The 27303-nt window shown below is 43.9% G+C and overlaps 1 protein-coding gene across 3 annotated transcripts in view; it reads right to left on the bottom strand.

The window, feature by feature from the left end:
* Positions 1-266: 266 nt before the first annotated feature.
* The window catches only part of kmt2a (lysine (K)-specific methyltransferase 2A), a 51411-nt gene continuing 24374 nt past the window's right edge, over positions 267-27303 (bottom strand). For 2 of the 3 annotated variants that reach the window (XM_071520532.1, XM_071520533.1), the window contains exons 11-34: positions 27097-27217; positions 26716-26829; positions 26300-26484; positions 25248-25424; positions 24536-24646; positions 24043-24116; positions 18032-18246; positions 17841-17935; positions 17608-17745; positions 17355-17513; positions 16792-16903; positions 16587-16665; positions 16248-16408; positions 15967-16119; positions 12825-15495; positions 10025-12679; positions 9309-9377; positions 8977-9203; positions 8183-8257; positions 7200-7374; positions 6345-6452; positions 6082-6162; positions 5520-5649; positions 267-5396 (exon numbers count right to left, since the gene is read on the bottom strand). In XM_071520532.1, coding sequence (XP_071376633.1) covers positions 5121-5396; positions 5520-5649; positions 6082-6162; positions 6345-6452; positions 7200-7374; positions 8183-8257; positions 8977-9203; positions 9309-9377; positions 10025-12679; positions 12825-15495; positions 15967-16119; positions 16248-16408; positions 16587-16665; positions 16792-16903; positions 17355-17513; positions 17608-17745; positions 17841-17935; positions 18032-18246; positions 24043-24116; positions 24536-24646; positions 25248-25424; positions 26300-26484; positions 26716-26829; positions 27097-27217 — 8361 coding nt within the window. In that variant the 3' untranslated portion in view covers positions 267-5120. The remainder of the gene's footprint in view (positions 5397-5519; positions 5650-6081; positions 6163-6344; positions 6453-7199; positions 7375-8182; positions 8258-8976; positions 9204-9308; positions 9378-10024; positions 12680-12824; positions 15496-15966; positions 16120-16247; positions 16409-16586; positions 16666-16791; positions 16904-17354; positions 17514-17607; positions 17746-17840; positions 17936-18031; positions 18247-24042; positions 24117-24535; positions 24647-25247; positions 25425-26299; positions 26485-26715; positions 26830-27096; positions 27218-27303) is intronic. The other variant, XM_071520534.1, reaches the window with a different exon arrangement.

Here is a 27303-nt window from a genome sequence, read left to right as displayed (position 1 = left end):
GCTGTAAGGTCGGACGGAGATTGTTCCACAAACTCCCACTGATACTTAATGGAGCAGCTCCAGGCTCCAAATCAGCATGACATCATACATTAGTCACTCTGGCCACTAATTTTGATAATAATTTAAAGGACTGGATATGCTAGGCCACGGGACAAATAAGTTAATTCTTAAACGAAGTGTCATTCCACTTAAGTGTCATTATGCTTTTGAGAATACAGCAGCAGTCCAATTAAACAACAGTGAACGAGGCAAGAGTCAAGAAAGAGTAAAGGAGACATGTTTATTATTTAAACTATCACTTAAATAAAAAAGTGCATAGAAAATAAACATGATTAGAAACTTTTCTTTTTACATTTATGTACAGCTTTGTTTCCTAATTATACATTCAACCTTAAGTAGTTTGTGGTTTGTTTTTACTGTGGTTTTCCTTCATTTCTGTGATGCGTATTGAGAGAACAGTGATGAGCGGGAAAAATATGACTGTCGTAATCGTGAATATTGTTATTACAGAGCAGGAGGAAATCGATAAGACAAAGGTATATTCAAGGCATAAGAAAAGAGCCTGTTCATCATCCGTCATCCCCGTTTTTTTGCAAGTCCTACCATCCCCTCCCTCTGTGACACCACATCCCATCCTAGGCTGATAAGGTCTATACACAAGAAACAATTAGAAAATTACAAATACATGTTAAGTACTCATCCAACTTCTCCCAAACCTCGACTTGTAAAATAACAATTCAGGGTGGATGTTGCACAAAATAAATAAATTAAATGTTTTCATCGTCATCATCATCATCATCTCAGCATTATCACTTTCTATAAAACAGTACATGATAAGTACAACCAAAGCTTCGGAGGAGAGAGGCGGTAAGGGAGACATGAGAGGGTCCAAAATGAAACGTCATTTCGGTGGGGTCTCTTAATTCCTGGTCAGTCTCCACAAACCAGACTCAATTTATACCACATCAAGTAAGCAGTCTAAAAGTCCCTGTTAAAATGTACAAAGAAAAACATAAAAACATTCACTACAACAATCAGGAAAAAAAATGGCTGACCTCAAGAAGTTCACAACCACATTAATACAGTTACATTTCTCATCACATAAATACCATTCCTTTCCAGAAAGAAAAAAACAAACAAAAAACTGCAATGTTCCTTGTTGGTGAAGGAACATTCACAGGCACAGGAAAATTGGTACTGGATATCAATATACAAAAGAATGATGTACGTTAGTTTCATCTAAGCTGATAGTACTGTAACACAAAACCATTATAGAGTACATTGAAACATTGCTATTAACCATTATAAATCTGCTGAATTGCTACTGTAACTAAGTTTGTCTGTCCATTCCATATATTGTATAGATACTAAAGTACAAGAAATTACTATGCATGTTTCCGTATAATATTGTTATGTATTTATACTATAATTACAGATAATGAAGGAGAAGAGCCACTGGTGTGGCGTGGTAAAAAGTCCAAATAGACAACGGAGACTATTTCCTTACTGTATATATGCTATTTAAAACACTGAGATAAATGACTTGATATTGTTATTGTTCACGGTTTACTGAACCCTCTGACACTGAAAATGCAGTAGTGGATCTCAAGAAGAGAGAGTCGGACAGAGCCCTTGGCATCAGTAAACCCATTATTACTGATGCTAGCGTGAACTGTTTTAGCTAACTCAGTAAAACCTGTTGTCCTAAAAGGTAGAAATGCCATCACGGTTCACACTTCAGTATATTCCCAGTGCTGAAATGAAACAAACCAAAGCAAACTGCCGCTGTCCCCTGTGAGGTCATATCCATGCATCTTCCCTATCTACCATGGTTGTTTACACAAGAACTCAAAACAAATGCAGCTGACAAAGCATCGAAGCGTCATCATCACATTTCAGGTGATGTTTAGGAGGATTATACATTCATTGTTGACCTTAGCAGCAGAACCCAGCGAGCCCAATGTCGGTACAGCTTTACAACCAGGAAGCTAGCCTGTCAGTCAGGGTGGGGCGGCCCACGCGTTCAGGGAGCTGGACCTGACCGGGATAAGCGAAGCCCCGGCTATACGCACTGCACCCAGAGGAAGGAGAGGGCTGCTGGCATGGTCCCTGCCTTCACTTTGTTACAGAAAGTCAAGTGCACTTTGCTAGGGCCTCAACGCCACTTTCAGGGGTCATCAAGACCAATCTTAACATCGAGTTTATTTGTGATTTCAGTTTTTCGTTAATGGGGCCTACTTTGCACACTAACCGAAAGCGTTCTCGGTGACTAACTGTGCTTGTGGTGTCAACATAGGAATTGAATTGGTCTGTCTGAAGAGAAAGCTGAGCTGTTTTCCTATGTTCATTCAGTGCCTGTCACAGCTGAAGTGCAATCAATGTGTGGGTAATGTTCCTGTTTAAATTCACAACGGTTGCAACAAGGGGTAGTGTGGGAGTAACTCTACTAATGGCCTTTAGGTGATATCAAAGTCAGCATGAATGATACAAAACAACTAAATTAAAAAAGGGGACAAACAAAAAAGTAACTGGCCTCAGTCGCTTACTGGAACCACAGTATCACAAAAAAACAGCCTGAATAAATTTTCTGTTGGGTCAGGCAGCACACTGGTTCACAATTTCCCAACAACACCAGGACAAATAGGCTTGTGAGATATAAGAGGCATGCTCAGTTACAACTAAGGCAAACCACAAAGAGACTGAATAAAGCAAATAACTGATTTCCAGATAGATTGTGAGCACTGGTTACAAAAGTGGTTTCTTAACGTTGCGTTTCATCTATGGATTGGCTGAACAGAGATATGAAAAATGCTGTTTGTGGCATTAATATGAAGGCACCTCTTCATCATAAACAAGGTCTGCAGAGGGACAACAACCCATGGGAAACACTAAACCTAAGCCTAAACTATGAACCGATGTGGGAATCCTGTTGCATTTTACTAATCTAGATAACTCACATATTGCCAATCCAAGTCTGTTAGGCTGTTCGCCTCTGGACCCATCCACTATTAGTGACAAGAAAAATCATTTCAACATGACTGCCTAATAGCAGCCGATAAGTGGACTTCATTCTAAGTATGGTGTGATGTGGAGACATTAAGGCTGGAGAGAGGAGATATCTGCTATTCACATGGATCAACAATCTAAACTCTCTCAAGTGCATAATAATTCAAATGACTGCCATGCTGCCAGCTAGGATTGGAACACTGAAAACCATCAGCCTTGACCAAACGGTCGGGATAAAGAGCTACTGGTGGACTGAACTCAATAGGACCAAGCCACAGACCAGCGTCAGTCTTTGGAATCAAAGAAAACATTCAGGCTACAAATTAACAAAAAAAAAAAAAGAATTACAACAAAAACAACTTTGAAAAGGCAGCTGAATACAAAACGTAGAGACCAAGCTTTAGTGTTTGTAAACCTCTATTTCCTACAAAAATGGCAATAAAATAAATACGATTTCTTAAAAATATAAATACCATCATTAAGTGCTATTCACTAGTGAGTGCTTTTTTAGTCTTTTGTGTAGAAAAATATACATTATTTACATTTCTTTTTAAAAGCAAGCATGATATTTCCCTGTCCATAATAAGAAAGACATAACAGACAAGACTTTAAAAGACTCAATACCATACAAATAAAAACATTTTTCCATAGTAATAGTTATCACAATAGGCCAAGAAGGAAACAAGCTCTGTGGAAATTCAATTCAAGGGGTGATGTTTGGTTCTCTCTGCTGTTGCAATTTGGAACGTCATTCAAAAGTCCAAGCTAATATAATTACCAAAAACAAGTTGATAACAACAGCATGCATAAACCTGCAATACTACTGTGTGCACGTTTCTTACTGCACAAAATCCATGGCTCTTTCTTGATCACAGCTCCAAAAATCAAAGATAAATACATGACTACTAAAGCACATCAGTAGAGTTCTCCAGTCCCTTGGCTGTCAGTCCACCAGAATCTCCAGCTGCCTCACTTCCTCAAGGCCAGAAGCGTAAATCCAATCAATAATGTGTCTACATAGCTACCAAGTTGTCAGACTAAAAACTTAATTTAAGTACACTGGTAGGTATCAACCCTAGATATCAACCTTAACATGAACAACCGAACTAACTTTTTTTTTTTGTTTTTAAAACAAATCTACAAATTCTACCCACTTGTTTCATTTTTCTCATCCTTTATCTCTCTTCCTTTCAATGGCCACTGCTCCCCCTAGTGCTTCCACCTGCACAGCTCCAGTCGAGCTGCTCCAGACAAGCAGCTCCTATTTACAGCATCTCCCATACACAGCTACAAGCGTTCAAAGCAGCCTGGGCGGGGGAAGGTTCCAGTATATCACAACAGCTCTGAAGGCATCAGGGCACATTCAGACAGGGAGATGTGCATCAACAACTGATGACACCAAGAGGAAAATTCTGACAAGTTGCTCTTTTTTGTTCTTTCTAGTAAAATTACTGTTCCAAGTCCCTTCAACAAATTGCACTTTGGTGTAAAATGGAACTCTTGTACAAGTTCTTTGTTTTTTGATTTTTTTTTTTTTTTTTTTTTTAACTTCTGTCTATTTTCTCATCTCTGAACAGCATTGGTAGACCATAACATCTTCAAAGAAATGACAAATCTTTCTAGAAAATTAAGGAGGATGGGCCAATGTAAAAATTTATGAAGGGGCAACTCTTTATCATCCAAATATAGATACAGTAAAAGTTAAAACTGCAATGTTGTGAAGGCTCTTTCTAACCATTTCATAACTCACCCCTCTGAAACTCAAACTACCTCCCATGCCACAGGTAAACAAAACAAAAGGAGGCACAATAATGTTTTCATTTCTACAAATGGCCCCTCCTCCAATGGCCATTCCTGCATATACAGTATCACCCACAATCACTTTTTCTGGCCTCTGCTGTGTTCTGCCAGCACTGACAGCAGAACCAGTGATATAGCTAGTGCCCCTTCTGCAGCTGTGGCCCTACATACGCAGGACACAAAAGACAATCGTCTTAGCCAGTACCACAACAAAACACCCGTTAAGAAAAGTCCCCAGAACATTGCAGAGGAATAAAACATGGCACCACTACTTGAGGGACTTGCAGACCTCTTCAGATAATTTGGATGGGGTATCAATTGAGGAACTTGCGACACTTCTTTGCGCCGCAGTTGCAGGGCAGCTTGTTGCTGGCATCCTCGATGGGGAACTTGTAGTCGTAGGTGAGCTCCTCTCCGCAGTAGATGCGACGGGAGGCGAAGATGACGATGTGCTTCTGGCCGTCCACGGTGATGACCCGCGAGTAGCAGTTGGGCTCGCAGGAGTGGTTGATGAAGCGGGCGGCATTGCCGTGCACCGTGGCATCTACCACTTCGTAGTCATCAATGCGGAACATGTAACAGCCAATCCCCTTCAAGGAAAGAACAGATAGATAATGTGTTCTATGGTCACAGTACTTTTTTAAATAAAGTAGACAACTAATGAAATGTTACGAAGCTCAGTCTCCAGGCCCAGTTACACCTCTCATACTCACCTTGCCATCATAATATTTCTCCCGTTTGTCAGTGAGTACGGAGCGAATGACATTGCCGGAGTATTCAATTACCATCTCCCCTGCATCAATGGGTTTCTTGCAGAACAAACCTCGGCCATGAATGGGAGATCTACAGTGGAATAGAGTTTACAGTGATGAGTCACAGTAAATTGCCTCGGTCCTTTCCTCTTTTTATATTATGTAATTTGTGGATATGGTAGGTGCTATACATGATGTTTTGGCCAAGTGTTTATCGAAACTTTGTTATTAAGCTAAATGGCCGATGCCAGCCTATATTTAGTTAATAGTTTTCAGTTAATTTTGGCAAACACCAGCCTGTGGTGATGAATAGAAATGAAAATGTAGATTTACCACTACCACAAAGGAGGACAGATTACAGCGTTAAATATTTTCAGGTAAATTTTAATAGTCTCAGTGAGCAGGAAGTGGAACAGCTGCCCAAACAGAGCCATTTAACACACATACATAGTCTACTTCTGTGGCAGCTTCTCCTGGACCTGAATAATTCAAGATTAGAGTAACAAAGCACCACTGGTCTAACCTGTAGACGCCTACAGTTTCCTTGGAGGTGGTCTTGAGATGCTTGAATCTCACAGCCAGGGGGAGCTCCATGGAGGCTCGCCTGCAACAATAACATGGAAAAAAACTATTAGGTTCTGTATGGTTACTATAGTCTTTGCCAAATGATTTCTCTGAGACCAATCTGTGACAAAATCATTATTTTTTTCATAAAATAATAAAATTGTATAGGAACAGTGTTTTGAGTCCAGTGTAAAGAGAGATTATGTGTACCGGGTAACTGACCTGGCAGTCCTGAGCTGTCCTTCTTCCTCATCCTCTTCCTGCGGCCGGTACTCCGGGGGCTGGCGGTGTTTGGAGGCCAGGAAGTTGAACATGTCAAATACAGACCTCCTGGAGGGGACACAGATGGAGGAGACACCAGTCAGAAACACACGCACACAGACACAGGCTTACACAGCTACTGACATCACGATCCACACTGGCTATAGTGACTATCGTAATTAAAACCAATATTCCAGTTAGCCACATACACAGGTGAAAAGATGTTCCTGACGGGTATCCTATTGTCCAATGAAGCAATGTCCTTACACAAGTCATCTTTGGGTGATGTTCCTATTTATTGAAATGTTTCATTATTTAGTATTTTCAAGTAAACTGATTACTGTGGTGAGATGAAGTGCTCCCAGTGTATTCAAAGTTGCTTGGCAGTCCAGTGGTGATTTGTTTGCCAAGTATATGGTACAAACTGTGCTCCCACCACTTATGCCTGATTGATTAACTTCCTATCACCTATGATCTTACAACACCTGACCTATCACCAAGTGCATAATGCCTTCTAGTGGTGAAAAGTGGCCCATGACACAAACACAGACACATGACAATTGCCTGCTACAATGGGGACTGGCATAACGATAACATGATACTTTTTGTTCCCCATGGGGAAATTCTCGTTTTACTTTCCCCCATCCACAGGGAGGTCAGCTGATAGGGATTCAGTGTCTTGATCAAGGACTTCAGCAGGGTGGATGCTTACTGTCATTGAATCCGAGCCCTCCAGTGGAAGGACAGTCTCTGTACTCACTACGCAACCCTGATGTCCTGTATGTGTGCATGTGTTACTCTGTCTGTGTGTGTTACCTGTGGTGCATCTCTGCACGGGCCGAGCCATGGGGGTTGATGGGAGGCTCGTCGGTCTCCTCAGGCTTGTGGAAGCGGAAGCGGTAGCTCCGACAGTGTCTGGAGCCGTACAGCTGCTCCAGCAGGAAGACCACTGCCTCATGGACGACTCCCAGCATCCTCAGTCCGTTCACACCTGGGAGAAACACAAGAACAGGAACATGAGTCCACAATGAATCAAAAGCTTTTTTTCCCATCCAAGTGTCACAAGAAATTTTAGTCAACTTTTGAAACACTGCAAGAAAAAAAATGAAAATCAGGTGCGTTTCCATCAGCTAGGCTGAAGCAAATAAATATGCTTCCTAAAAAGACAGATTTTCTGACGTAGCACAGCTACGTCAGAAAATACATCCATGAGAAAAATGGAATGTCTTTCAATGATTGATGATTAGTATTGGCCAAGTTGCTCTTGTTCTTTCATTTCAGCTAATGTTGACGACACTTTATAGCAAGAAAACACAAAAACGAATGGCCATACAACCACAACAGGCACCTTATACATAGGAGCAACAGTGTATATGACATTTCTGGGAGGCCGTGGTGGACAGATATTTTACAGACAGACTTTGACACCAAATGTCACAACATTATTATTTAGCCTATTCAACAAAACTATTTCCACCTGCTATTTATTGCGGAATTCCTTTATTGACAAAAAATTCCATCTCAAGCAAGCATTAAAAAATTACGATATTTAGGACATTGTTATTCATTCATTGTCAAAATTCAATCGTTATAATTCCTTTGGAAATGCAGCTACTGATTCATTAGAAGTTACTGATGACCCAGTATTGAAAGCAAATCAAGCTTGGGGAGAACTGGAGACACCAGCTGGTATTGTGTTTTTAATGATTCTCATGAAATGCAGATTTAGAATACAGAGTTTGAATAACAACGTTTCTAATCTTCTAAATCCTTTTCATATAGTGAGAGTGATGCCTCACCTTCAAATGAGAGCTCTTTGAGTCTGGCATTGGAACGAGCCTCCTGCACCTTATCAGTCAGGGATTTCCAAGCCTCTGTAGAGGAACAGGAAGACGGTTAAGACAGGATAGATTAGTGTTTCATACACACTTTATGATTCACGGGCATACAGTAGGGGAGGTAGGTAGGGTAGATGAAATATGTTCTGCAGGTCCAGTGTGAAATGTGTCATATATAAACAATACTTGGTTCTAATATTTTTATCATCATCCTCATCCATATACTATACATTTTATCATCATCCTCATCCATATACTATATATTATACGTTTTTATTATATAGGTTTGTTGAATACTCAGTTCTGAGTGGCCAATGAAAGCATCCTGAGGTGTGTTATTTCTGAATCACCAGACCACTGTTTCAATCTTATCGTACCACCCTGCAGTCAAGAAGTCCAGTCAATTTTGTTGATTTGTAATCAAATTAACTTGCGACACTTTGCACCAAAAAGGCATTACTCCTCGGTTAGTGCAGGCAGTCCTGCTGGACCATTTTTTTAGTGGAAGCTTATAAGTTACATTAGCCTGTAATAAAATAATTTTGTTTCAAATGATATGTGTTTTTGGCAAGTAGCCATGTAATAAGCGGGATAATGTACAGCAAGCCAGTAATCATTCCATAACAAAGTCCGACGGGGTGATTCAAGATCCTGATGTGAAGTGGAGATGTACATTATCCCTTACATAACATATAAAATATACAAATACTAAATGTAATAACAAATCTGGTGTAGGTGAAGTTATTTTCTCTCACCTTCAATACTCTCACAGCGGATGTGGAAGCCGTCCTCACTGCAGATTTCAAAGATGATGCCCTTCTTGGGTTTGCTGTCCAGAGCCATGTCCCTCCCATTACCTTCCTGGTCTGAGGGAGAGGCCACCAGGAGGGACCCTGCTCCCCTACCCCCACCAGACCTTTTGTCCTTCTCCACCGCTTTCCCCATTAAAACAGGAGCTTCAGAAGCCTTTGTACCAAACACACTGGAAACACAAAGATTTAAGGTAAGTACCAAGTCACTGTATTAACTTGTTTTCTATTGGCAGTTCGAGTATAGGAATGGGTGACTAGCATGTATGACTCCCCACCTCTTGTTGGTTCCCTTGTCTGTGGGCTTGCCAGTGTCCATAGGCTCAGGGGAGGTCAGCTCTCTGGAACTGCACACAACCAAAACAAGAAAGGTTCAAAATGGGAATCCATTTAATTGTTAGTATTTTACTTAACAGTCGCTTACTTTCATTATTCCAAGGATTATAGATTTCAGAGTATAGAGTTCAGCAAGCCTAAAGATGTATTGAGACTGAACTCTTTCATGCTTTGATGCAGGGGTGAGACGCTTAACTTAATCTAAGCACAAAGCAATTGAGAACATTCTTCTGTACAAATCATTTCTGTTGTTTATGGAGAAGTATCTAATGAATAAAACAAACTCTCACAATCCTATTCTTGCATTCAGAAAGAATTACATGTCATCACCATGAATATGGGACTGTGTGAAATCTGTACTTGTTTGAGAACTAAGAGGTTAAAACGACAGAAAATGGCTGTAGGACGAAATTGGTGTTTCTTGATAGACAATTCTATCAAGTCTTTAAAGAAAAATCAATCTGTTACTTGTATAAACAGCAGTTAAATTAATTTTGTGCTAATAGTAGGTGTCCCAAATGCTCTCAATATCCCATTCATTATGCTGAACAAGTTTGTCAAAATTATCACCAATTATTCCTGTTCATTAATGTGAATTGGAATAAACTTAGTACACCATAATTAGATCTCAAATCCCAAATTCATATGATTGTCTCACCCTGGGTTGGAGGAGGAGGGTCTTCCTCCCGGGTTGCTGTGATGCTCTTCTGCCTGCCAGGCCTTGAGCTTCTTCCCGCTGGTTTTGTCTGGACTCTGCCTACTCCTCTTGGCTTTCTGTTTGCCTTTTTCTGGTCCTGAAACTGTTACTGCTGCTGACACTACTGTGGTGGAGCTAGGCTGCCTTTGTTCTGCAGACCTGGAAATTGTTCTAGAGGTCTGGGTTTGGGTGAACACCCCAACAACACGCCCCTTGGCTGAGCTTAGGGCGGTGGCTGGGCCAGGGGCTAAAGTTACAGTGGTGTTAGGACTAGAATCCAAGGTCTGGGCTCTGTTAATTGGCTGGGGTTGATGTTGTAGATGGACACCACTGCTGTCTGTCTCTCCCTGTTGGCTGACAGCCATGCTGATGGTCTGTTGGGAGGGCAGGACACAGATGCTGCTAGCGATGGATGTCTGGACAGAGGAGCTGAGCTGGGACATCAAAGGTGCTCCTCCTGCTGACTGAAGGACCATTGGCTGATCTGACAGACCCAAGCCATGGGGGCCGGCCTTGAAGAGGAGGTTGCTAATTGGCCCCGTGATCTCGGTAGAACTGAGGACAGGGGTGGAGAGGGAGACTGATCCTGGAGCAAGAATGCTGGTAGCACCGCTAGGGGGCACAGAAACAACATTCAACACTGACTGATTGGGGTTGAGACCAGAGACTGTGCAGGGTAGAAGGTGAGTAGAGGAATCATGACCCAGGATACCAGTCTGGGCAGTACCAGGAATAGGCATCCTCTGCTGAAGGAGAGTGGTGGGCTCAAAGTACATAACCCCACCTGATTTTGGTCTCTTGATAATATTTGGGACCTTGCGTTGGGAGGTGGAGAGGGTGCTTAACTCAACCAGACCACCAGGTTGGCCAGGGATGCTAGCAGTAATCTGAGGGGACGACAGGTTGATGAGGGTCATGTTTGTAGGGGGTGCCACATCAGATGGGGCCAGAGTAGGCTGACTACGGGTGCGGGCCAGCTTTTTGGTCTTTCTTGGCTGGAGACGAGAAATGGGCCTCTTCTTGCCATGAGCAGAGGCAAGCACAGCTGGGGAAGAAGAGAGGGAGGAGGGACTGGACACTATGGCCACACTGGGACCCAACTCGCGGGGCCGGCCAGCCTCTGAAACCAGAATCTGGGATTGGTCATGCTGGGAGGGCACCCCAATGAGAAGCCCTGAGGTGGTGCTGGGGATTCCAGTCTGAAAGCTTGTCTGGGTGGTTCCTGTAAATGTGTGAATCTGAGGGTGGTGGGGCATGGTGCCCAGGACTTTGCCCCCAGCAGGGAATATTGGCTGGGCTGTGGATAGACCAGCGTTCAACCCTGTGGTGAGTGTCATGGAGCTCAGCACTGCTGGAGAGCTGGTGTCCATCACTCCTGCAGCACTGATCTTTTGGGTGACACCATTAGGGAGGGTCTGAAGGACATAGAGGGGCTGGAACTGCTGGTTGACAACAATGAGCTTCTCAGGGCCTGGTTTGATGACTGCTGGGCTGGAAACCTGAGCCTGGGAGGGGCCTGGGCCTGGGACAGGACTAGGGCTGCTTCCTGCTGCAGCTGAAGCTGGAAGATACTTCTGACCCTGAAGGGGCAGGGAGGGGGAACTAGGCAGACCAGGCGTACCAGAATTCCTTGGAACATCCTGGTTACCTGGAGGCTCTACCACCTGGCCAATAGCAGGGCTGGGAATGAACTGTTCAGGAGTCATGTGACCTTCTGTCACCTGTGTTTCCCTATTTCCCAAAGCTGTACCATCATGCTGGTTCTCTGATGGTGACACACCTGGCCCTCCTCTCTTCTTGTCCCCACCCTTCTCCCCACTGATCGTTTCTGGGTCAGAGGTCAAGCCCAACATGGTGCGGTCTGAAGTGTCTGAGATGAGACTCCCAGCAGTATGGTTCTGACTGGTACTGACAGTGGGGCTGCGAGTGGTCAGGACAGAGAGGTCAGAGGGTAGTTCCAGAGGAAGACCATATGGCTCCTCTACAGATATGGAGCTGTTCACGCTACTCTCCACTACCCCTCCACTCTCGGCACTGGCCAGTGGCTGGGGAAAGTCCTCAAACAGGATGTCTTTGCGCCTGTTGACGTCCACGCCAACATATCCCTCATCCAGAAGCAGCTCTGAGGAGGAAGGCTCAGATTGCTGACCCAGAGCCTGCATTGACATGGAAGGCGTGTTGAGGACAAACTCCATGATGTCTGATGGCAGGATGTTACCACAGTCATCACTGTTGTTGTTGTCCGAGTCTGATTTAAGCAGATCTGTGCTGAGGGACAGCTGGGCCTCCAGAGGATCTTGACCCTGACTCTGTGGCTGGGACTTGACCCCACCTCCAAGAGGGAGACAGTTGTCCTTCTGGTTCTTCCTGCTTTCTCGGCTGGTACCACTCCCTCCTCCTGCTGCTCCACCACTGTTGTCAGCCTCCTTGCCTGAGTCATGGGAATCCAGCTTCTCAGTGTGCCTTTCTCTGCCCCTCCTTTTAGGAGTACTCTTATGTGGGGTGGAAGAGGAGGTGGCTGTAGTGGTTGTGGTGCTGGTGGTACAGATGCTGGCATCGCTCTCTGAGCCATCATCAACACCATCAAGCTGGCCAATCTGCTGCTTGCCCAAGCTCCTGTTAAACACAACAAAGACAACATGCCAGATTATTATTAGAGAACATAGCAGAAACCACATTTTTACAGAGGGAAATTTAAACAAATGGATACCAATAAATTGGAGTGATCAAAGTTAATTCAAAATCACATGTATGTACTTACATACTACTCAGTACGTCATCTCCAGCTCTTCCATGTCCCCGCTGTTGCTGCTGCTCCTCATCTTTGAGGAAGCGCTGGAGCTGGGAGCCCCTTCCCAGACACTGGTCTATCCCCTCTATTGACGGCAGCCCCCCACCAGGATTAATAATTGTTCGGGTAAAGTTGTAGTAGTAAGGATCTTTACCCCTCTGTTTCATCCCACCCTCCTCATCCTCTCCACTGTCCACTGAAGATGAGGAGGTACTCATATCATCTGCTCCATCCACCTGCCCCTCAGCTGATCTCCTGCTGCCACCAGTCCTCCTCTTAACCACGCCCCCTGTCACATCCCCGCTGCCATAGAACGGGAGGTCCTCCTCGCCATATGAGCGAACCCCATAGAAGGGTGTGAGGCCAAAGAACATGTTGGAACGTGCACGGGCACTGCGTCGAGGGTAACGCCGCTTGGCTGAGCCTGATCCATCACTATCGTCCTCATGATGCTTATCATCCATCCTTTCGTGGTCATCTTCTGCCCCGTCCCCCTCGTCCTCAGTGCCTTGAGTGAGGAGGCTTTGGTGGTCTCGGTGCTCGCTGCGTGAGTGCTCTTTGCGCTGTTCATCCTCCTCTAGATGGGTCTGGGTGTCAGATTCAGAGCTGTCACTGCTGCTGGCAGAGGGCGAAGAGAAAATAGCAGAGCGTGCAGATCGACGGGTCCCCTGGCCTGCAGGAGAGACTGTGGATGTGGTGGTGGTGGTGCTGGAGCAAGAAGAGGAAGTACTGCTAACAGTGCTGGTCCCGTTAGGGTCAGTCTTAATATCAGTCTTTAGTGGGGTTACAGAGGGGGGTTTGACTGGTCTCTTTTTGTCCCTAGAAGACAACGGCAGCTGGTTAGCTGTTGGTTTGGTGTGAGACTGGGAAGATGTCTTCACTCCTCTCTCTGGAGCTACACTAGCTGGCTGCAACTGTTGTTGTAAGTTGTCCAGACTGGAGCTGTTCTTTCTCTCAGGACAAGAGAAGCTTTCTCTACTCTTAGAGGATGACCTGTCTCCTCCCTGGCTCTCCAGCTTCTCCACCTGAGCCTTCCCGTGGGCTTTGGTGCTGTTTCCCAGCATGGGAGCTTTGCTATTGCTGCTGTTACGAGAGTTGGGGTTTTGAGCATGTGTGTTGGAGCTGCCAGTAGCTTTAGTATTGTTGTTGAGAAGGGGATTTTTGTTGCTGCTGTTGCTGTTGTGGAGAGTCTTCTCTCTGTCACGGTCTTTGGACACCTCTCTGCTGCCTGCTGTCCTAACTTTGGAGTGTTTGTCTTTGGCAGCTGGGGCTGCAGCCGGGGAGGCCTGGTGCGAGGAGCCTCGTTTGATAATGTCATCTTCTGCTGGTGCCCTTGATGACCATAGTGGTTTCATGGCCGCTGCAGGGGCTGGACTTGATGAGTAATCATTTGACTTCCGTGCACCGCTCTTCTGGAATGAAGGCTGCGGGGAGCCAGATTTCCGAACAACAGAGTCCTTATGGAGAGGGGCTGGTATGGAAGTCCCACTCCCACTTTCCTTCCCTGATTTGGGTTTGTCCTTGGACTGGGTGCTGTTGGAGGTGGAAGTGGATCGGTGGCGAGGCAACAAACTGAGGCTAGCTGAGACATCCTGGTCTTTGCCTCCCTGTTTCCCCTGTTTGTCTGTCTGCTTGGAGCTGCCACCTCTCTGTTGACCTGTGAGAACAGTGGTGCCCATGGGAGGGGAGGACTGTCCTGAGCCTGCAGGTGCCAGTCTTGGGCTCTTACTCTCACCTCCAGCCTGTTTGGATTGACTGCTGGGGTTGCTGTCTTTCCCTGAGCCGGAGTCTTTGTTTCTCTCTGTGCTTCTATAACTAGAGTCTCTAGAGGGAGGTCTGCCCTTGTCAGAGTCTCTGCTAGAAGGTCTGTCTTTACCTTGGCCTGGGTCTTTCCCTCTATCTGTATCCCTGCTATATTGTCTATGCTTCTCAGAGTCCCTAAGCCCTGCATCTCTGTTGAGTGGCCTACCTTTTTCAGTGTCCTTATAGTTGGGATCTCTAGAGGATTGTTTGCCCTTGTCTGTGTCTCTATTGCTTGAGTCTCTGCTTGCCTGTCTCCCCTTCTCAGAGTCTCTGTTTGCTTGTCTCCCCTTGTCTGACTCCCTAAAGCTGGGGTCTCTACTGAGAGGTCTTCCCCTCTCTGTCTCTTTCAGACCTGGGTCTTTACTCACCGGTCTCCCCTTTTCTGGGTCTTTGGAAGGTAGTTTCCCCTTGTCAGAGTCTTTCTGCCCAAGTTCTCTAGATAATCTATTCTTCTCAGAATCCTTCAAGGCTTGGTCTCTGCTTGACATTCTCCCCTTGTCTGTGTCTCTGAAGCCTTGGTCTCTGGATGGCTGTGGTCTGTTCCTGTCTGTACAGGACAGTCTACCTCTCTCACCATCCCGCTGGATTGAATCTTTGCTAGGGTGTCTGGCCTTCTCAGGGTCTCTGGCAGGGGAGGGGATGAGGGGAGGGGGTGAGGTAAGGGGTCGTGACAAGGTCTGTGGGGGGGAGGTCAACCCTCTATGTCTGTTGGGCTGGTGAGGAGGAGGAGAGAGAGAAGGGGTGCTGTGGCGTCGTGAGCCAATGTTCCGCATGCCTGGATTCAGCAGGGGGTCTCCTACTGTCACAATCTCATGACTTTGGGACTGAGAGGAACCTCCTTGAAAGACAAAATGCAAAAAATATATTTATGACAAGGTGAAGCTTGGAACGGTCTCCCCTGACTGTCTAAAGCCAGGAGTAACAAACACCTTAAACTCTTGAATGGAATTGCTTTTAATTAATATACTACAATAGCAAGTCGAAATAGGTATAATTAAAGATGAAAAGATGATGTTTTAACTTCTCTGTTTTCAGGAATGCTCAAATTAATCACACTCAAAAGATCCCTTCTATCTCTCCTCAGCTCTTATTTAATATTGTCAGGGCACTGTGGCTCCGTCTCTCCGGCACTCCCTGATATTGGGTGTTTGTAATTGTGGTGACCTATGAATTGAAGCTTTCTGTACTGTCGCAGTCACTGTAAGTCGCTCTGGATAACAGCATCAGCTAAATGCCAAAATTGTAAATTGTATGATTATACAGACAATATCTGTCAAAAATAATTCTGAGTCAGAGTGTATGCTTGTACCTGGAGAGGGCATGGGTCTGGGGCCCGGTGAGCGCTGACAAGGGGGGTAGCTGGGGTGTCGGTTCCTGGTGTAAACCCTGAGCTTGGGGGTGTTGGCAGGGGAAAGGGCGTCAGAGCGCCTTGGGGAGTCAAATGGATCTGGAAAGTCTTTATCTGAAAACAGAATTGGACACAGAACATATAATTTAGTTGAGCATGTTTTGCTCTCAAATAAGGTATATACTGTAACACAGTGTAACCTAAACAGTACAAGGTCACTGCACTCTGTAGGTTGAACCGACCTGCTACAGGAGGAGGGCTGTGTGCTATGGTGCGATTCTCCTCAGGAGCCATCATGCTCTTCAGGTCAGACTCTACCAATGGAGGGCGACAAACGAGGATCCTACAGGTATACACACAGCGCTTGCGGGCATCTGAAGTACTCCAGTACACCCTAGAACACCTGGGGAGAGAGAGAGTGAAAGAAATATATTAGTTTAACAAAATTAACTTAGCAATTTCCATTTCCTCTGACGTTAGATGGATTGTAATTGTAGACATTCATAGTAGGGGTGATAGTTACTTAAAGTAGAAAGATGATGAGCACCTCAGATGAAAAATAAAAAAGTTACGAAACTTACTGGTATCCTATGGGGAAGAGTTTGCGCTTGCAGTCTGAGAGTTCAGTCAGTATCCCCAAGCAATCGATAGTCATGGAGCCTGCAAAGACAGTTTATGTGTTAAAACGAGCATTCAAGAGACACTTGATCACAGGTAAGTCCAAGTTAATGGTGGTTAGATTGTCATCATGGTGGTTAGATGCTCATCCACCACCATCAGACTCACCTATCATCATGTGGACATTTTCAGGCTCCAGTCCTGCCAGCCACTTCCTCCTGAGACTGATGCCCTCCAGGTCCACCAGGACCCTGCGGGTCACCTCAAACCCAGACACCACCTGGGAAAAAAAAAAAAGAAAGGTTAGTGATGGTGAAGAGATTAAAATGAAAATGCAACTTAGAACCTAAATAGTTTTGTTTTCCGTTTTTGTTTTGAGCCTTTAAAACATACTGCTTACAGCCACCCTGCATGCTTCACATACTCAAGTTGCACTGATACGGTTAGGGATAGGAAGAAAGCAGCATCTCTCATTCTCTAAATGGCTGGTAGCTGGTATCTCAATGTACAAAACACAGACCTATCCATTCTTGTCTGTCTCCATGGCACTTTATCGACTGGAGTCTGACTGAGCTCCAAAAACCGGGAACCCGTTTTTTTCCAGTCCTTTAATGGCTTGTATTGATTTAGGAGCAAAGCAACCTTACTTTTTAGTACATGTGGCTGCAATCCAAATTTATCAATGAATTTCTTTTCTTTTGACACAATCGTAAATAATGAGGTCTTCTTACTTCTCCCTTGATGAGGTCTCTGTGCCTCGGGCAGTAGACCTTCTTGTCCTCCAGGAAGACACAGTGGCACTGGCGGGCGCACATGAAGTGGTAGTTATTGGTGCAAGAGGTGAGGCAGCAGCCAACCGTCGCTCCTGGCCTTTGACACTTCTCACAGCGCTGAGCGGGAAGCACATAGAAACATGTTGTGGGTGTCTGTGCGATATGTGTAAATAAAATATACAGCAGGAACTTGCAATGGATTATGTCTTACCAGCTGTTTTCCCCTGAGAACAGCCATGTGAACATTCTTCAGAGAGCCGTCGTCATCCTCAAACACCTCGGCAGACCACAGGGCGCAGTTCACATGGGTCCACTCATTCTGACCAATGTATAGCAGCCTCCCACCCTCCTGAAACACATCAGCATGTTAAAAGTGGCACAGGCAAGTGACAAGGACTCAGCGTTATACGTGTTAAGGTGAGTCTAAGTAGATTTTTGACTCACATTTGTGTTCTCATCTCCATACTTCAGACACAGAACACACTGCCTGTTGTCACTCACGCCTGGTGGAGGAGGGAGCTCTAGGCTGTCTTCACAGTCTGAGGAGAAGATAATAAGCAAGGTTTGGACTTGTGAGGAAACCAGTTAGCGACCAGACATTCACAGACAGTGTCCGTGTTGTAGGTTTGCCTTACCTGGTAGTAGTGGGGGTGGTGGGGGTAGAGTTGGGGGGAGTGGAGGAGGGGAGGCTGGAGAGTCTGGTTCTCCGGGGGTCTTGGGCCGGGGAGCTGGGATGATCTTTTTCATGAGGAGGGGGTGCTCAGAGCGGGAAAGCTCCTCTCTCTCCTGCCACTGGGCGTAGTTGTGGTCCAGGGATGGAGGCAGCACAGCATTGGGGAGGAGACCACTGCTGGGGGACAGCAGCACAAGCAGAGAAGAAGTATGGGTTATATTTCTGTCACCCTACAAGTACTAGCATTGATTGTGCAGTGCATGACTTTCTCGAGCCAAAAGTAATGATTGTTTTATTACCAAAACCCATGTATAAACAACAGAACAATCCCACAGCATTCCTAGCTAACCACATGAGTCATGAAGTGGGTTTACAACTTCAGCAAAACCTGAGCAGTAGAGAATTGCTCCAGGGCTGCAATTCAGAGTCAAGTCTGTACAGTGGGGATTTTATATCAAAACCACACTCATCACTATTGAGACTTCAGACTTCTACAAGGTATTAAGCACCTCTAGGGCAGCTTTGTTAGCATGGGGTGGGGTATTCCCAAAATAAAGACAGTCAGAGAGGCTCCTGAATCATTCTTGCTTCGGTGATTTTTGCTCTCGAGAGGTCATAATAAGTCTAGCAAGCCTTGTGATATTTTGAAGGAAAAGCAAAATACTTCTCTGCATAATAAGTCCTATTCTAAAACAAGTAAAGGATATGAATAAGCAAACTTATGTAAATGTCACACTGGGTTAGATCTACTTATGAATTGAACTAATTTCTACAAAACAGACATTACAAATAATAACAGACATAAATATAATCATGCATGAACGGTTGTAATTTGCCCATGAACCATTCGCAAATGGCCAGGTATGCCTACGAGCCAGGCACTAAATATTTTTATTGCTATTTATGGGCAACGGCATGTCTGCCCCCCCCCCCCCAAAAAAGAAACAATCAGATGTCTTAGAATTAAAGGCAAGAGCTTTTTAAAGAAGATGCGTGAGACGTATTGAAAACCACTCAAATGGTTTTTAAGCCCTCAACACTGTCTTACAGACGAGGGGCAGTGCCATGAGTAACTTGAGGTTTTCCCCAGGACAACAGTTAGTGAAGGTGCTAAGTGTCTCAGAGGAGGGGGTGAGCAGCGGTGCCAATAGTAAAAAAATCACAACCATGGAGCTTTGCCAAGTCAAGCAAGGCTGGGTAATTGGTGTGATATGCAGTTTCATATCTGAGGCATCTAAAGCCTATAATGATGGACACATGCTCCATGGGAATGAATGGATTACATGCATCTTGGACTGGCACAGAGAGAAATAACAAATTAGATTGAACTGCCAACTAAACCACAATTGGACCACAAATGTGTATCAAAGAGCTTACAAGTGAAATTTGACACTGCGAGGGTTTGCCTCCCACAATGCCTGGAGGCAAGGCAGAATAAATGGTCTGGGAAAGCTGATAGCCAAACATAAGTAAGCGAGTGAGTGAGTGTGAGAGTGTGTCTGTGTGTGTGTATGCAGGAAGAATTGCACTGTGCAGGGTGGCACAACAGTGCCATCCATTCACAAAGTGGTTCACGCTGCACACCACAAAAAGAAGCTATGAGCCATTCCTCCATAACAATATCAAATGACAGCCTGTCATCTGTGTAGCAATTGATAAAACATAGATCAATTATTCAATATGATCATTTCATTATGAATCATTGATGTGACAGGATATGTACAAATCAATGCCTGCTGTCTTCCATAAAGAATTTTTGGATAGCTGCCTTAACTGCCAAATGGCTTGGACAAATTGCACCAAAGAGTGCTAATGGAAGTTCATTTTTGGGACCTAGTACTTCTCTAGTCAAGGAAGAATTTGCACAAAATGACAGAAAATTAATAATTCCAGTTAATCTATTAGTAATCCTACCAATCTGTGTTATTTTGGGTGCATTTTTTACTTTAGTGTGTGAGCATACTCCATCTTATCTCCCTCTGCCTCCAGTCATCACCCACCATTAGATTCACCAAGAGCTCATATATTTACAGAGGTATTTTTTCTTATGTTTTTTTAATTGGTATTTCTGCCTTTATTGGATATTTCAAAGTAGAGAGATAGGAAAGATTAGGTGAGAGAGAACGGGACATGCATCACGGCACGTGCCTTAGACCACTGAGCCACCTGGACGCCCCTGGTTACTGTAGCTTTGAGTCTTGGCTGACAGCTTTTAACTACAGTCATTGTTCTGAGATAAGGTATGTTGAGAGAACACCGCTGAATTGATCTACTCCACTCAGATTTAAGTGTTCTTTCGCTCGAAAAGTTAAGAGCATCTATTTGTGCACTTTGATGTTATTGACAAGGAGGTGGTTTTGCAGTGATTCACACAGCTGAATATAAACGCCTGCCCATCACATTTGGCAGTTTTAGCTCCTTTGAGCATCTCAGCTCTGTAATCACTGGCAAGGCCCCTATGTTGTGTACTTTGTGTCTACTTTACCCCCAAAACCAAATAAGGCTTTCATTGATGAAGTCTCTGGCACTTTTAATATCCAAATATGCTGTCCATCCCTTAATCTTGGCCATCATTTTATTCATCTTATAGAATCTTCAAATTTGGTGCAATCTTTGACAGGTCCCGCTCATATGAAAGGTCATACTATTGATTTAGTTCTTTCTGCTGGGTTTATGCTTAATGAGTTGATTTTAAGAAGATGTAAGCGTATCTGATCATAAAGCTATTGTTGTTGACTCCACCTCCGTTTCTGAATTCTGTGAAGCTTTCATTGCTGCTATCAAAGGTAATCCTGATGAGCCACTCCTGCATCCCACTGAGGAACTAGTCATTGATTTTAAGAGAGTTTGCCTGGCCATTTCAGACTCCACAGTCCCTGTAAAAAAAACAACGGCTAAACCTAAAGCCATTCCCTGGATAAACGAGCACACGCAGGCTCTAAAGAGGAAATGGAGACAAGCCGAGTGGAAACGGAAAGCCAACAATCTTCAAAGCAGTTTGGAAATCCTAAAAGAACTCATGTCCCAGTATCAGAGAGAAGTCAAGCGTGCGAGGACAACATACTTCTCAGATATTGTCTCTGTATTAAATTTGTCATTACCCCCTCCTCAAGTGATAATATTGAGGCTTCTCCAGAACAGTGTGAGGCATTTCTGACTCATTTCACTCATCAGACACCAGACTTCCCTCCACGGCTGGGATCTATCAGTCTCACCACTGTAACTTTTCTCTCCCAGCAGCTTTGAGCCCATTTCCCCTGCCACTCTAACAGATAACATTAACCATATGAAATCCTCTTGCCCCTTGGACATTATTCCCACTGAATTCCTCAAAGAGGTTCTCGGTACAGTCGGACCACACATTTTACGTATCATAATTTAGTTCATTATCTTCGGTTTCACCCTTCTTTAAACAGACAGTCCCCTTGATCTCAATAATTATAGACCTATTTCCAAAACACTCTCATCCAAGGTCTTTAGACTTTAGATTATTTCATTACAGCTACTCTCATTTTTGAAAAAATTCAATCAGGTTTCAGAGCTCACCACAGTACTGAGACTGCTCAACTCAGGGGTCACTGCTGCTGACAGATCTGAGTGTTCGGTGTTAATTCTGTTAGACCTTAGTGATGCTTTTGACACTGTTGATCACAGCATGCTAAACAATCATTTAGAAATTCAGGCTCTCTGACACTGTTCTGTTTTAAATCATATGTTTCTAATTATCTGTTGTGATTGACAGGGCCACCGCTGCATGGCGCATCTCAATTGTGGCGTTCCTCAAGGCTCAAATTTAGGCCAATTGTTCCCCTTTTATGTGCTCTGTCTGGGTGACATCATTCGTAAATATAACATCCATTTTCATTGCTATGCTGATGACATGCAACTTTATGTACCCATAAACCCAGGCAACTCAAGTAGCCTAAACAGCCTTAAGGATTGCCTGTCAGATATTAAGTGCTGGATGTTCCAAAACTTCCTCCAACTGAATGACAATAAATCCAAGATTATTCTTTTTGCCTCCTCCATCTACATCACCTCCAGTTTGGACAGTCTCGGTAACCTTTCAGCATTTGTGAAGCCCACTCCTAGAAATCTGGGAGTAGTATTTGATTCAGAGATTAGTTCTGACTTTCATCTAAAGAGCATTGTTTGGTTATGTTTCTTTGCTTTGCTGTTTTGCACTCAATGCAGGCACTGGCCCAAAATATTGTAATAATAAAGACACTCAATACAGACTGTAGCTTGTTATTAGGTATTCCCAGCTATGCTATTGTTTTTGGTCAGATTCTTCTTATTATTGTTCGCCTATTGTAAATGGCTCTAACTCAGAGTCTGATTGGTCAAAAGTTTTCAAATTTGGCGCACACATGGCAAACTGCGTTAAGCAGGTGTCCAACTGGTTTTGCAGGATTTCGGCCACAGGGGGCGCTGTAACATGCAGCGAAACTTAAACGGTCACCCCGGCCACCCCGTTTGACCTACTTGAAACTTGGTATATAGCTGTCATTTAGCATACTGAACACATTTGCAATTGGGACCCATAAGGTCCGTCTGGGTAAATTTTCCACCATCTTGGAAATTTGGAAAAACCTTTGACAATCTTCTCCTCCTGAACCGCAAGTCCAAATGACATTTTTGGAATGATCGGGTAATAAATGGCGGAGTTATTAGCCAATCAGAATGAATCATGAATGAAACTCGGTGGGCATATTGGAGACTGCACCCTTAGGGACTGTACCAAGTTTGGTGTTTATAGCCCAACAAACGACGACGCAGTACCGATTTCAATTTGTGCTAAGCTAACCGCTAACGCTCAAAATCACACATTAACAGCATCTACTCGTAAACCGTGATTCGCATTCACTCCTGATCACTTGTGGACACCTCTCGCACCGGCCTGAGTGATTTTCAGAGGCGGTCGCTGTACTATGCGGTCGCTGTACTGGGCGGTCGCGTGCTGTAAATACCTATCAAGGCTGCTTGCAGCTATTTCTTTTATCTTCTTATATACATTGCAAACAAACTGTGATTGCTTCTTCGCTTCTTCCGTAAACATAAAACATCACTTCCTGTGCAGCAGGTACCCGCTCATAGGTGTTTGGAACAGCAAATGTGAAATCTTTCATGAACTGGGTGTAGGTTGAATCATTATTGTATGGTATCAATCAGCAATAGAGAGTAGCAAAATGTTTTAAAACGACATTTATCTATATGAAAAAGTTAGGGTTAGATTATTACTTTAAGTTATTACTGTTAATTTTTAAGGCTCAGCGAGGTTTGGCCCCAAGTTGCATCTTGGACCGTTTGTTGCTTTATGAGCTTGAACACAGTCTGAGATCCTCAGGCAGCGGCCTTTAAGCTGTCACTAGATCCAGGCTTAAAACTGAAGGTGACCGGGCTTTCACAGTCAGAGCCGCTATACTTTGGAACAGCCTGCGGAGCCTGTGCCATCTTTTAAATCCCTGCTGAAAACTTTTTTGTTTTTTTAATGATTGTTTTATCTCACTCTCCTGTTGTGGTTTTTACTGCTCTCATTTCTTTTCTATAGTCTTTGGCTATGATTTTATTCAGCTTTGATCTCATCGTTTTGAGGTTTGTTGACTTTTATTGGCTTTGAATTATTTTTGGCTTTTATTTTTGTTTTTGTGTCCTGTGCTTTTGCCTGATTTTACTACCTGTTTTACTTCCTTGTCTCTGCAAAGCATTCTGCAACTTTGTTTTGAAAAATGTGCATATATGCAAGTTGCAGTAAATTGGTTTTCACAAAATGCATCAAAAAATCACATCATAACATTATAAAAGTAATTTGGAAGTACCTAATAAAGACAAATGATGGCTTACGTAATTGTAATACCTTGTTCAGAGGGATTGGATTATTTTACTGATACCAGCAACAGTTGGATATTATATACTGCATATTATGTAATCTGTATAATCTCTTGTAATGACTGTGGTGCAGCTGACACTCACTTGGCAGGGAGTTTTTGCGATTCCCAGAACCTGGACTCTCTGACTTTGAACCATGGGAAGAGTCGCTCCATTTGCTGAAACAGAAAACATCAGATCAAGGTCACACATAAGCATACTAATATAGAAAATACTAGTATAGACCTGCATTTGGGAAATGATGGAGGTTAGTGAGGTTATGGCTCATCGAGAGGGCCCTAGTTTGATTCTCTGTGTGACTATACTTTGAGCAAGATACTTAACCCAAGTATATCAAGTATGTCAAACGTGTCTGTGTGTGTGTCTGTGTGTTTGTGTGTGTGAGTGTGTGTGTCAGAGATCATCAGTAAACCTCTTAAGCAAAAAGCAAACAGTCTGATATGACACAACTACTGACTGAAACCAAGTGTATTATTGTCATTCTGGAATTTGTGAGTACTTGTGAGCTGCATATTAAATGTGTTTACAATGGTGCTGTAAGAACTAATATGATCCAGCATTGATTTGTGGTTCTTACCCGGATGAAGAAAGACTTGACCATGCTGTTGGCCTTCCTGCTCTCAGGCTGCCCACCGTCACTGTTGATAGCCGTCTGAATTATCCGCACTATATCATCACTGAACTCCAGCTGGGAGAGAAATTAATGGACACACACACACACACACAGTATGACACAGTGCCCTCCTTCTCAGACTTCCTCTCTCCTTGTCTGCTGGCAGTAAACTCATGCTGAAGGAGTGTCACAGTGCCCTTTCTGTGCCCCTCACCATCTTCCTTCCCTTGCACTTTCTATAATTCTCAGTCTCTTATCCTAAATCCATGTCTTCCTGCAGTTTCCCTATCTCCTGTACTATTCTTTACTCAGGTGTTAATTTAACGTTAATTTAACATTATGCAACATAAGCCCAACTGCAGAATCACAAATTGAGGATGCATAGAATATTAAATTACACTACAAAAAAATGCCTAAAAAATATTTAAAAAGACTATATTTACAGCTATGGTTGTTTATCTCTACTAATTGACTTGAACTCTGAAAGCAAAAGCTTGTGATCTAGCCAAGTGATGTAGATTTTAGTTGGCACCTGAATCAACCCTCACCCCTCTGAATTTGAATCATTAGGCAAACACACTTTCTCTCAGATGTAGGGGCAATGTTCACCACCACATTAACTGCCTTTGTCTGGGACGCATCAGAAGAGCTGCAGGGCAACAGAACGCATACTCACCACTGACTTGTAGCGGCCTTGATCCATCTTTTTCTCAACAGACTCCAGGTCTGGAGGGGAGTCGTTGGGAGGTGAGGGGGTGACTTCAGTCAGGACTGGAGGGTCTGGACCTTCAGGGGAGCGGCGGGATGGGAGACTTTCCTCTGTCTCTGGGTTCAATTCTGGAGGCTTCACCGCCTGACCCAAAGCCAGAGAGTTAAGCATTGACTAAAGCAATGTCCATTACATTAATTTAGCTGTGTTTGTCACCGACAGCTGGAAAATTGCTCCCACAGCTAAAAATTGTAAATACAATGAAAATCCATCATCTGGAATTTTAATTTAATTGAAATTACAGCACAACTGTCCATATATCATGATATAAATATCCAAATGAGAGCCATTCTCAAACTGCTGATCCTTGAATGGGCCTAAGGACAAACCACCGGGTCTAAAAAATTGCCCCCACATCTACAAGAAATTTCTACAATTTGAGTGTGGGTAGCATGCTATCTTACTTTGTGTAAGATGTGTACGAATGCTTAGTAGATTTTCTTCAATAGAATTAGATGAACATGAGGGTTTGTCTTTGAATGAGAGCGTGTGTGTGTGTGTCTGTGTATCAATGTTTGCCCTAAGTCATACCATAGAAGAAAATGAACACCACTGCTAAAAGTAGAAATGAAAATCTAATAATGATGTAATAATATAAATCTTAAAGTACTCATAATGTTTAGAATGAATGTTTTTTTTGTTGTTGTTTTTTTAAAGATTATTTTTGGCACTTTTGCCTTTGTTAGACAAAGTTGAGAGAGAGAGAGAAGAAAGATCGGGAGAGAGAGGCCAATGACATGCGACAAGGGATCAGGACTGGATTTGAACCCAAGACATTGTTTTTACATTGTACACCACTGAGCCACCAGAATTCATGTTTTCAATATGATAAGTTGGCAAAGAAACACTGCAACTTGCACTAAAACGATAACTGGGAACATAACAGGGTTGTGGAAACAAAACAAAAACAACTCAAGGGCCACTGCTGAGTAGAGTTACAGATGGTATGTGTATCTCACCTGTCTGTAGCGCAACAGGTGTGTGGAGGTGCGTGAGTTGAGCAATGCGGTGAGGATGTGGCGAACGCAGCCCTGCAGCTCCCTCTCCAAGGCTGTTCTCCACTCGGCCGGATGACACTCTGTACAGTTGGTGCAAGTGTAGGCGACGCTCTCTGGCAGCTTTGACAGCAGCTCGTACATTTCATCTAGGAGACAGCGATAGATGACAGGTCATTATTGAGCCCATTATTAGGTTTATCATCTTCCAACGTCTCATCAAGATGGAAAATATGACAAGAGGCACAGGACAGCCTGCCAGTCAGCAGCCTAAACAATGACAACTGAGATGACAAGTGCAACAAGTTCTGTTAAATACCAGTTCTTAACTTGTGGAAAAAATAATCTTGCAATATGATCTTTGTGAGGGTCCTACTAACCTGTCAGGTTCTCACACTTGGCATGAACCCAATGGTCGCAGCGGCCGCACTGCATCATCTTGCTGTCGTAGTCATCATCATCATAGCACTTATCACACAGTGGGCAGAAGTTCCCTGAGAGAGAAGATGGTAATGTGAAGTGAGAAACCTTTAGTCCACTTGCCACAGTTGTGGTTGGATTCAAATATTTGCCCTCATAGCGGTTGTCAACTTGCTTAAGTGGCTGATGGAGTAGCTCACCAACCATCAACAGTTTTTCTGGTACAAATCTATACAGTACTGGCCACAGTTTTAAATAATCTGTCCTCTTTCATCCCAGAAAGAATGACAGTGGAGTAGATCTACTTCATCCACATCAGTGAATAGATGCTGGCCATTCACCTTTAGCAAAGAGTTTGGCACAGTCATGACACATGGAGAAGTCATGTGACCACTGGGCGTCCCAGGACTTCCCTGGTTTAGTGGCACCACAACTCTTACAGCGCACACACTTGGTGCAAACCTGGAGAATGAGAAAGAACACACAACAAGTTGGTGACGACATGACAGACACTGTGAAACTTGCAGGCAGTTGTGTACAGAGTGAGA

This window comes from Centroberyx affinis, unplaced genomic scaffold (genome assembly GCF_046629955.1).
Source record: "Centroberyx affinis isolate AG114_WGS23_722 - 3 ecotype Tasmania unplaced genomic scaffold, CSIRO-AGI_Caff_v1 ptg000807l_1, whole genome shotgun sequence".
Taxonomy (NCBI): domain Eukaryota; kingdom Metazoa; phylum Chordata; class Actinopteri; order Beryciformes; family Berycidae; genus Centroberyx; species Centroberyx affinis.
Note: the sequence above shows the minus strand (reverse complement) of the source record. Positions and strands in the feature narration are given on the sequence as shown.